Genomic DNA, 12130 nt, shown 5'->3' on the forward strand with positions numbered 1-12130 from the left:
TCTCAGAACTGGGAAAAGAACTGCTCAAACCTCACACATTTTGTGCCCCGAATGCAGAACTCAACACATTCATTCAGCAATAATTTCCTCAGGCTTCAAAGATCTTCTAAAGGGCAAGCAACATGATAATCAGGATGCAGATGTTCCAAATCTGAAACAAATAAGGTGCGATTCCTGCCCAAGGTCAGAAAACAGGAAAGTGAATCAAAGTCATGAGTGTCACAAGTCTATCAGTAAAGAACATGCCAGAATAAGAGCGTTGTGTAATGAGTGTTCATCATATGAGATGTAGAGAGAGTAGAAGTACATTTCTAACACAATTCCTTGTATGTGAAAATACGCATCATATTAGTAGTAACTGACAGAAAGTCATCAAATAAAACAGAAGTAATATCTGGTGTTCCCGAAGGACGCGTTATGGGCCCTCTGCTGTTCCCGATCTACACAAACGATTTAGGAGACAATCTGAGTAGCCCTCTTAGATTTTCTGCATCTGATGCTATCATTTACCATCTTACAAAGTCATCAGATGACCAAAACAAATTGTAAAATGATTTAGACATGATCTCTGTACATTGCGAAAAGTGCCAGTTGACTCTAAATATTGAGAAGTGTGAAGACATCCACGTGAGCACCAAAAGGAATCTGATAAATTTCGATTACACGATAAATCATGCAAATCTAACATCTGTAAATTCAACTAAATACTTATGGATTACAATGACGAATGCCTTTAAGTTGGAATGATCACTAAGATAATGTTGTGGGTAAAGCAAAACCAATACTGTGATCTACGGGCAGAACACAGAGAAAATGCAACAGGTCTACTAAAGAGACTGTCTGCACTGCACTTTTACATCCTCTACTGCACTTGCACGTCCTCTTATGGAATATTGCTGTGCTGTGTAGGATATGCATCAGATATAATAGACGGAGGACATTAAAAAAGTTCAAAGAAGTTAAAGCTTGTTTTATATGATTTTCATTCAAATGAAACCTGGTCGGGGCATCTACCTTTGCCTCACTCATAATGAGGCACCACGTAACTGCCTGTATGTTGGCACAATCTATTGGTAGAGAGACTAACACACACGCACTGTCTGATGTTGCATAGTGCCAGTGTGGTTTCACCCCGAAGAGAAGGTGGCCATGCAAGTTATCGTCCACTATCGAACATACAGGTGAGTAAGCAGGGACAATGAGGAGCGATTCGATTTTTGGTGGCGGAGGGAGTTGGAGGCCGTGAAAGGTATCGACAGATGAAGGCTGTGCACAGTGAGTACAGTCTGAGTCGTTGCAAGTGTCGTGGAATGGCGCAAATGATTCCCTGAGGGGCGCGAGTCACTGGAAGACGATGCTCGTCCTGGACAGGCTCTTCGTGTTATCACACCGGAAATAGTTGCGGAAGTGAATGCTTTAGTCTCTGACAGAATCACCACGGACGAGATCCATCGATTACTGGGTATTAGCGTGGGCACCGCACACACCATAACGTGTCAACACTTTAACTTTTGAAAAATCTGTGCACAGTGGGTTCCCCTCCAACGGACCACCAAACAGCGCAATACTCGAATGGAGCTGTCTTTGAGTCATATGCAACATTATCATGAGGAGAAAGACGGTTTTCTGTTGTGTATTGTCACAGGTGATGAAACATGGTGTCACCATTTTGAACCGGAAAGCAGGTGTCAGATCAAGCAGTGGAAACATGTGACTTCACCACCTCCAAAGAAATCAAAGGCCGTGGACACCAGTTCTGTTAAGGTCATGATGTGCTTTTTTGACCACACAGGCCCACTGCTTGTCGAGTTCATGGAACGGGAAACCACCATCTGTGCCCAGCGTTTTCAAGCCACTTTACAGAATCTTAGACGAGCTATGAAGTCGAAATGCCGAGGCATGTTGTCCAGTGACGTTATCCTCCTGCATGATAATGCCTGTCCACACACAGCTGATGCAGTGGAGACGACATTGCAGCAGTTTCGGTGGGAAGCGCTGGAACATCCACCGTAAAGTCCCGACCTTTCACAGTGTGACTCGTGTTTGGACCTCTTGAAACAACCTACTTGCGGACATTGATTCGCAACGGATGATGAAGTGTGTGATTGGGTCCAGGCCTGGATCCGACAGCAGCTTACTAGCTTCTTCAAGGAAGAAATCAATCGGCTAGTGTCTCACTGAGATAAATGTGCCAACAGTTTTGGTGACTATTTTTGAGTGAGTGTAGTGTGTGTAACTACATTTTTGAGTTAATAAAATCATTACCGTTACTTTGCACTGGTGACCGCTTTCATTTGATTGGCCCTTATACTACTGTGAAATAGGGGAGAGAGCACCACTGATTTGAAACATGAATTGGGGTGGCAATCATTAAAACAAAGTCGTTTTACATTGTTATGAAGTTTCAATCACCTATCTTCTCCTCAGAGTGCAAAAATATTTTATTGACAGCCACCTACGTAAGGAGAAATGATCATTATAATAAAATAAGAGAAATCAGAGCTCACACAAAAAGATTTAAGCATTCATTTTTTCCATGTGGTGTTAGAGAGTGGAACAGTGCAGAAATAGCCTGAAGGTGAGTCAATGAACCCTCTGCCAGGCACTTAATTGTGAACTGCAGAGTAATTGTGTACATAAAAACAAAAATAAAATATCTACACTTGCATACTGCAAACATAGCTAGCACATAATTAGAACTTGCACACAACTTAACACTTTGGGTCCTGAGCCATTGCGTGCAGGTGTCTACCATAAAGACGCTGATTTTAACGTATTTTAAACTACTACAACTCATGCAAGGTTTCAGTTATAGCAATAAAATTACTCTTATTGAAAAACCTAGACTTTCTTGTTTAAAACCATATATAATACCTTTCTCTTGAATTAATACATACTTTTGACAAGCGTTTTTATTATAACATTGTTTTTGAAAAAAGGAAAAATTGGTCAAAGGTATATTCCTGTATTTTCTAGAAGGATTTTTTTTTTTTTACACAAAAATTGTAATTATGATGGATACAGTATGTCTTATCTACAATAACCTCCTGTAACTATTTTAGGATGCAATTTTGCTCTTTGTGTGGCAAAATTTGAAGCACGGCATTTTGCACAATGCTACTTTACATTCACTACACTGGTAGCTTGTGTCTTTTCGCCACACTTTGCCAGAAACTTCCTTCTTTCCATAAGTGTAACTCGAGGGACATGAAAGGGAAGCAGTGGTTGGGAAGGGAGTAAGACAGGGTTGTAGCCTCTCCCCGATGTTATTCAATCTGTATACTGAGAGAGCAGTAAAGGAAACAAAAGAAAAATTCAGAGTAGGTATTAAAATCCATGGAGAAGAAATAAAAACTTTGAGGTACGCTGATGCCATTGTAGTTCAATCAGAGACAGCAAAGGACTTGGAAGAGCAGTTGAACGGAATGGATGGTGTCTTGAAAGGAGGATATAAGATGAACATCAACAAAAGCAAAACGAGGATAATGGAATGTAGTCGAATTAAGTCGGGTGATATTGAGTGTATTAGATTAGGAAATGAGACACTTAAAGTAGTAAAGGAGTTTTGCTATTTGGGGAGCAAAATAACTGATGATGGTCGAAGTAGAGAGGATATAAAATGTAGACTGGCAATGGCAAGGAAAGCGTTTCTGAAGAAGAGAAATAAGTTAACATTGAGTATAGATTTAAGTGTCAGGAAGTCATTTCTGAAAGTATTTGTATGGAGTGTAGCCATGTATGGAAGTGAAACATGGACGGTAAATACTTTGGACAAGAAGAGAATAGAAGATTTCGAAATGTGGTGCTACAGAAGAATGCTGAAGATTAGATGGGTAGATCACATAACTAATGAGGAGGTACTGAATAGAATTGGGGAGAAGAGGAGTTTGTGGCACAACTTCACCAGAAGAAGGGATCGGTTGGTAGGACATGCTCTGAGGCATCAAGGGATCACCAATTTAGTATTGGAGGGCAGCGTGGAGGGTAAAAATCGTAGGGGGAGACCAAGAGATGAATACACTAAGCAGATTCAGAAGGATGTAGGTTGCAGTAGGTACTGGGAGATGGAGAAGCTTGCACATGATATAGTAGCACGGAGAGCTGCATCAAACCAGTCTCAGGACTGAAGACCACAACAACAACAACAACAACAACAACAACAACTCCTTTCCACTTTGATAATGAGCAGGTGGGTGAAAGGGAATTTGTGCTTCATAATTTCCTGATGCATTGTTGAGCATACAGGTTAATTTGTTCCTTTATATGTTTCATCATACTGTCTGTCAGGAAATATGAAAAAAATTCTAGAGGTGCACTGTTCTGGTCTAAACTGACAACATTGTATATTCCAAATTGTCCTGAGAATAGATCGATATCTGGTGTACGATCAGTAGTCGTTCAACCTTCCTCAGAATCGGTGTGGCACGCACGTCTCGGCTTCCCCCCTCGCCATTAGTCTCACTCGTTCTTCAGGCACAATATCGATGGGATTACTTGCTGCTGAAGTGCTTGGACACCTGCTCTCCTCTTCTGAGTCTATCAGAAGAGTAGTATTTGCAAATAAAATCATAATTATGTACTGAGAGTTTTTTCAGTGAAAATCTGAACAAAAATTATAGATGTTTTGTTGTCAGAATTCTTTACCTAAACTGCCAGAAACTACTTCTTGAATATAGTCCACATCATCATCAGAGTCATCTGCAATATCTTCCTCTGACAAATCAACGTCAATTTCTTCTAAATCACGATATAAGTCGCAAGCAATTTCTTCGTCCGTCAAGCCACGCTTCGCCGTGTCGACGCTACTGAGACCGCGCGGGAAAAAATCGCTGCTCACAAAAGCCGACAAATAAAAAGGGAAGCACACCCTTCCACAGCATGCCCGCACTATCTAGTGACCAACACTCGAACTACAGTCCGTGCAGCGCCTCCCAGACAAGCGGGAGCCATAAGAACACACAAAGGAAAGGAGGGGAAGAACGAGAACACGTGCCTGTAAAATTACGGGCGCCGGACTTTCGCGCAGGTCGCGCACGCCCGTATTTTTCCGGGCGTCGGCGCCTAAGTGTTAAATTATAGCACGCAACAACAGAGTTGTAATTTCAACAATGTGCATGAGCTCACAATAAGTCATTGCTATCTTGCAAAAAAATTTTACATTTTATTGCCATATAGTTGCTAGAATCCCTTTGAGGTCAAAAAAGACACCACACACATAATAAGTTTCTCCACACCTGATACTGTGTGAGGATTAAATGCATGGTGTGGGTGCACAGTCCTCATTGGTGCCATACTTAACAGCACATTCAATGCTGCACATTACAGGCATTATCTTGAGAGAACATTACTATGCAATTTGGCTGCTCCGCCTCTCTAATAGAGGGGTAGGTTTTTTCCCAGCAGGATGGTGCACCTCAACACTAGTCAAAAGCATCTGCTGATTCCTGCACGAGGTTCTCCCTGGGCATTGGATTGGTAGATGGGAGTCCTGTGGAACAGCCACCCCAGTCGGCAGATCTGACACTTCTGGACTTTCTCTCTGGGAGCACCTCAAGTCTACATTGTATACTAACATTCTATCAACATTAATTGACCTGCAGGAAAATATCACAGGAGTCAGCACAGAAATGCAAACAGCAACGATACAGTCAAGTGTCCAACAGTGTCTGTTGTCATGTTCAGATGCGTCGTGTGCAGGATGGTGGTCCCTTTCAACACCTACAGCATTAGAGGTATGGGCGCACAACTCACCGGGGATGGCAGTATCATTGTACTGTTAACCCTGAGGCCATCAGTGACGGATGATGTAACATTTTGTTTCTACAATTAAAGTAGATCTGTAGCATGCATTCCTCTCTTTGTGTTGTTGCTATCTCCACTAATTATGACTTTGTCCTATGGGCCAAGGCTTTTGAATCACCAATGTATATGCTGACATAAGGTTAATATACCAAAATAATGAATAAACCTGCATTCACTTAATATGTGACACTAAGAAATTAACACTTACATTATCCTCAACACGATCCACTTCAAGTGCTGCTTCTGTCTCATCTTTAATGTTATAAGTCCATTCCGAAGATGATGGTCGACCAAGATCCTTCAAAAAAATTAACGGATCCAATTAAACAACAGAAGAGGATCTGAAGTTCAGAGAGAAGTAATGGATAGTGTTTTGAAAAAAAGATTACCAGATGGTCATCAACTAAAGTAAAACAAGGGTAACTGATAAAGAACCACTCGTGTGCAAGGACGCAATAGGTCAATGATGTTCACAGTATTTAAAGGCCTGCATATTGTCAGTCATGCAACCCTAATATTGGTTGCTAATGACAACAGGGGGAGGGACTAGACGTATCCAATGGTGAGCACACCATGAGGTTATGGAGCACAGTTGAACTGCTAAGTCAACGAGTAACGCAAAACAGTGCAACAGTGCTAGTGGTGTTAACACAAAGCAGAGCACTGGCAACAATAAACAAAGTACACATTGCATTAAATCTACAACCACAGTTGCTGAAGTTGAAATGTTGTGAGAAACAGACCCAAGGAATTTTGCAGAGTGAGAAAGAAATTGCAGACGAAATATTAGCATTTTTGCAAGATGAGTCAGTGGGATGTGCAGTGTTGTATATGCTCGACTGTGTGGACAATGTACACAACGAATACAATGACGACGATATGTGCTTAACAAGTGTATGCGATACTGGAACAGGTATCGAGCCATATAATTCATTATCCTTCTCAGACGCAAAGCCACAAATCCTGTCTCCAGTGAAATGTAATAAAGGACAATCACTGTCTATGGAGCAGGTACTAAACGTAAGTACGTACATGGAAGACCATTCGTAGCGTTATAAAAGAACAATTTGTTCATAATCGTATTTTTTACTACGCTGCAGAATAAGTCTGCAGCAATATGATTGTGTAGTGCGTAAGAAAAACTGCAGATATTCAAGCGAGTGCACGACGCACTTGTTACAAAAACTGGTGTTTGCGTGTTTCAAGAATGCTCGATACAATTTACAGAATGAGCACAATAGTGACCTACTATGTTGTGCACAACACAGATAACAGTGATCTGAGGGAAGCAGTGGATGGTTGCATAAATTCCAACAGTGCTACAGAATTGGAAGACGTAAGGTAATGAAATTTCAAACAAAGCGTCAACTTGAGGTTACACAACAGACTGAACAATCGGCCTGAAAATTTGTAGATGAGATAGAGAAATTTATCTCAGCATTCAGGATGGAATTTGTTTTCAGCTCCAACAAACTGGGATTTGAAGACAGAATGCATACGAATGGAACCCTGGAAATTAATGGCACCAAGGGAATTTTATCAAGATAGTTAACATCAATGATTCCATGCATTCACATACAATTATGCTGACTGTTAATCTGGATGGTAAATTGGCTGGAAAGTTATTTGTTGGGCTGCAAGAAGCTGGAGGTGCTCTACGCCCTACGATTCTTCTTGCAAGGGCAATAGGGAATATTTATCTCACTGTAAGCAAAGGTCCGAAAATGGGCATAATAGAACTACAGCTATGGTACGAGCACTGCTATTGGCCAATAGCTTGATTCCTGGTCTGCGTATAAAAATCATATTCCTTTAGAGCAAACTGCCCCTCCTGAAAAGTGTGTGACTATATAATTCATATCACTTGGAGCCACTGGACAAATTTAGCCTCTGGATGTTTGTTTCAAAATGTTCAAATGTGTGTGAAATATTATGGGACTTAACTGCTAAGGTCATCAGTCCCTAAGCTTACACACTACTTAACCTAAATTATCCTAAGGACGAACACACACACCCATGCCCGAGGGAGGACTCGAACCTCCGCCGGGACCAGCCGCACAGTACATGACTGCAGCGCTCTAGACCGCGATGTTTGTTTCATACATGCCTATGAAACATTATCAAACTATCTGCAGCTGCTCCTTAAGTTTGCCATTTGGTTGCATTCCATCAGTTCTCATCACACCATTACACCAATAAGATTCTACTTTCATTCCTTAAGAGTGGATACATAACTGAAAGTCCTGCATGGTTCATAACTCATAGGCAGTTCGCCTTCGATTTTGACGGTGCAAACCTTTGTGATCACTATAGTGCCCTGTTTTTTATTCAGTGTTCATGGTGCAAGTTAATGGTTTGTTTTAGACATTTCTCTAATGACAATGATGACCATTTCGTGAAATGTAACACATAGAAGATCTGTTTAAAAAATTCCAGAACATTCGTAATTTCGCACCAATGGTGTGTTGGAGTGAAATGCAGTTGGCATCCCTGCATATGACTGTGTTTAATGTGTAACTACCAGAAGTTTCATTTATGTATGTCTCGTAGTTATTTTTCAGTGCTGTATCGAGTAGAATGTTGTGCTGTACAGTTTGTGAATTTCGAGATGGAAGAGTTAAAGGAGCAACACGCCTGCATTAAATTTTGTGTGAAACTCCAGAAAACCTTTATTAATGGTTCACATGGTTTAAAAATGGCTTGACAGAAATTAAACATGACTTTCGTTTAGGGTGCCCTTCGACGTCTACGGACGAAGCTCATGTCAGGAACACCAATGAAGTTGCGAGTGCCATTCGAAGACTGACTGTCAAAGAGATTGCAGAAGAATGTAACATTTTAGTTGGATTATGTCATGAAATCCTGACAGAGTCTTTGAATGCATCGTGTTGCGCCCCCCCCCCCTCCAACTTCATCCTACAGCTCATGAGTTGAGACCTGAAGGACCATCGCCTCACAATCTGTGGAGCATTTTTAGAACTCACAAATGAGAATGAAATGTTCCTTAAGAGAATCACAACTGGCGATGAGGCATGGGTTTATGGTTAGGATGTTGAGACAAAGGTTCAATATTCTTCATGGGTCGGGACAGGTTCTCCAAGACTAAAAAAAGCTCGTCGAGTCGAATCAAACGTCAAAACCATGCTGATAAGTTTTCTTTGACTTTGAAAAATTAGTTCACCATGAATTTGTGCCAGAGCGACAAACTGTTAATCGATGGTACTATTGGAACATGTTGCAACACCTGTGAGAAAATGTGAAAAGTAAATTGCCGGAAATGTGACAACATAATTCATGGCTCTTGCATCATAACACACCTGCACATTCATCACCATTGGTGTGCGACTGTTGCAGAAAAAACCAAGTCACTGTGCTGCCTCATGTTCCGGACTCTCCAGAGCTGGCCCCTACAGACATTTTTATTTCCAAAGTTGAAAATCCTGTTGAAAGGACAAAGATTTGTAACGATAGACGAGATAAAAGAAAATCCATAGACGGCGCTTGGTGCAACCAGCGAGAGGCGTAACAAGGCTCCTTCCGGAAGTGGAAACGGTTTTGGAAGCGGTGTATCAGTTGAGGAGAGAATTTTGAAGGAGACCAAGCACAATAAGTAAGAGGTAAGCATCTGGAATTTTTTGAACAGACCTTTTACATCCCACAAAAGGTTGGTCACTGCACCTTGCGGACACTCGTTTTCTGTTGCCCTCCTGATGCACATTGTGAGTCATTAGCAGCTAATATTTTTCCTGTCATAACTGTTAACAAAAATCAAATGAGTTTTACTAAAGATGGAACTTATTACCTCGTATTCAAGGGGTCCCTTGTGAGTGCAGCCAAATTAAGTGTGAAGATGTCGGAAAAATTATATTAGCACGTGTGAACAGGGAAGAGGCTGAGATTTGGTATTTGTCCCGTACACTAACTGATGACAGGAGGAATGTATTGGATATGAAATGCAGACTGGAAATTTTAAGTTAAGCTTACATGAGAAAATTAAATGTTGGATAGTCCTTTCTGAAAGTATTTTTTTTTTCAGCATAACCTCATATGGAAATTATTTAAGGATGATAATCAGTACAAATAACATGAGAATAGAGCTTCTGAATTGTTGTGTTATGTAAGAATGCCAAATGTTAAATAATTGAAAGTCCGGTATGGGATGATTATAATTTTATGAAAGGGATAGATCACTACTCACCATATAGTGGAGATGCTGAGTCGCAGACAGGCACAACAAAAAGACTGTCAAACAAGTATGGCCTTCTTCAGAATTATACAAAACACACACACACACACACACACACACACACACACACACACACACACAATAAAAACCACTGTATCTTGGTGCTGAGACCAAACTGCGAGCAACTGGGGTGCATAGTTGGAATTGAAATAGAAAGCTGTGTAGTGATTGAAATAGAAAGCTGTGTAGTGTTGGAGTGGAAACTGGGAAGGGGATGGGTAGGTGAAGGCCAATGACTAACGAAGGTTGAGGCCAGGACAGTTGTGGAAATGTAGGATATATTGCAGGGAGAGTTCCCACATGTGGAATTCAGAAAAGCTGGTGTTGGTAGAAAGGATCTGGATGGCATAGGCTGTGAAGCAGGCATTGAAATGAAGAATGCTGTGTTGGGTAGCTTCTCAACAACTGGATGTTCCAGTTTCTCGGCCACTGGCTGTCGGCGGCCATTCTTGCGGACAGACAGCTTGACAGCTATAATGTGCAAGAACAGTGTATTTTGGGAGGGACTTATCGCTACTACAGATGTGAAGGCCACGGTTTGCTAGGCTTTATGGAAGGGATTTCTCAGAATGGAATGGGTGGCAACTGTTGAAGTGGAGGTTTTGTGTGTGTGTGTGTGTGTGTGTGTGTGTGTGTGTGTTGTCTAATTATGATGAAGGCCTTTTCGGCAGTCTTTTTGTTGTGCCTATCTGCGACTCAACATCTCTGCCATAATGCCGAGGCTAGGGAATATGGGTGCACACAGTAATTAGTGAATATGCACTGAATCCCACTCTGGCAGAAACATCTGTCTGACACAATTTGACTAAAAAGAGGGATAGGTTGATACAAAACACCGTTATGCATCAAGGTATCATTAATTTGGTAATGGAGAAAAGTGTGGGGGGAAAATTGTAAACAAACAACAAATCTTGATTACAGCAAACAGGTTCTAATGAATATAGGATGCAGGATTTACGCAAATACAGGGCTATTACAAATGATTGAAGCGATTTCATAAATTCACTGTAGCTCCATTCATTGACATACGGTCACGACACACTACAGATACGTAGAAAAACTCAAAGTTTTGTTCGGCTGAAGCCACACTTCAGGTTTCTGCCGCCAGAGCGCTCGAGAGCGCGGTGAGACAAAATGGTGACAGGAGCCGAGAAAGCGCATGTCGTGCTTGAAATGCACTCACCTCAGTCAGTCATAACAGTGCAACGACACTTCAGGACGAAGTTCAACAAAGATCCACCAATTGCTAACTCCATTCGGTGATGGTATGCGCAGTCTAAAGCTTCTGGATGCCTCTGTCAGGGGAAATCAACGGGTCGGCCTGCAGTGAGCAAAGAAACGGTTGAACACGTGCGGGCAAGTTTCACGCGTAGCCCGCGGAAGTCGACGAATAAAGCAAGCAGGGAGCTAAACGTACCACAGCCGACGGTTTGGAAAATCTTACGGAAAAGGCTAAAGCAGAAGCCTTACCGTTTACAATTGCTACAAGCCCTGACACCCGATGACAAAGTCAAACGCTTTGAATTTTCGGCGTGGTTGAAACAGCTCGTGGAAGAGGATGCGTTCAGTGCGAAACTTGTTTTCAGTGATGAAGCAACATTTTTTCTTAATGGTGAAGTGAACAGACACAATGTGCGAATCTAGGGGGTAGAGAATCCTCACGCATTCGTGCAGCAAATTCGCAATTCACCAAAAGTTAACGTGTTTTGTGCAATCTCACAGTTTAAAGTTTACGGCCCCTTTTTCTTCTGCGAAAAAAACGTTACAGGACACGTGTATCTGGACATGCTGGAAAATTGGCTCATGCCACAACTGGAGACCGACAGCGCCGACTTCATCTTTCAACAGGATGGTGCTCCACCACACTTCCATCATGATGTTCGGCATTTCTTAAACAGGAGATTGGAAAACCGATGGATCGGTCGTGGTGGAGATCACGATCAGCAATTCGTGTCATGGCCTCCACGCTCTCCCGACTTAACCTCATGCGATTTCTTTCTGTGGGGTTATGTGAAAGATTCATTGTTTAAACCTCCTCTACCAAGAAACGTGCCAGAATTGCGAGCTCACATCAACGATGCT

The 12130-nt window shown here is 41.7% G+C and overlaps 1 protein-coding gene across 1 annotated transcript in view; it reads right to left on the minus strand.

The window, feature by feature from the left end:
• Positions 1-12130, minus strand: part of LOC126212957 (uncharacterized) — a 386808-nt gene that overhangs the window by 68802 nt on the left and 305876 nt on the right. The window contains exon 8 of the mRNA XM_049940483.1: positions 6011-6100. Coding sequence (XP_049796440.1) covers positions 6011-6100 — 90 coding nt within the window. The remainder of the gene's footprint in view (positions 1-6010; positions 6101-12130) is intronic.

Source organism: Schistocerca nitens, chromosome 11, assembly GCF_023898315.1.
Source record: "Schistocerca nitens isolate TAMUIC-IGC-003100 chromosome 11, iqSchNite1.1, whole genome shotgun sequence".
Classification (NCBI taxonomy): Eukaryota; Metazoa; Arthropoda; class Insecta; order Orthoptera; family Acrididae; genus Schistocerca; species Schistocerca nitens.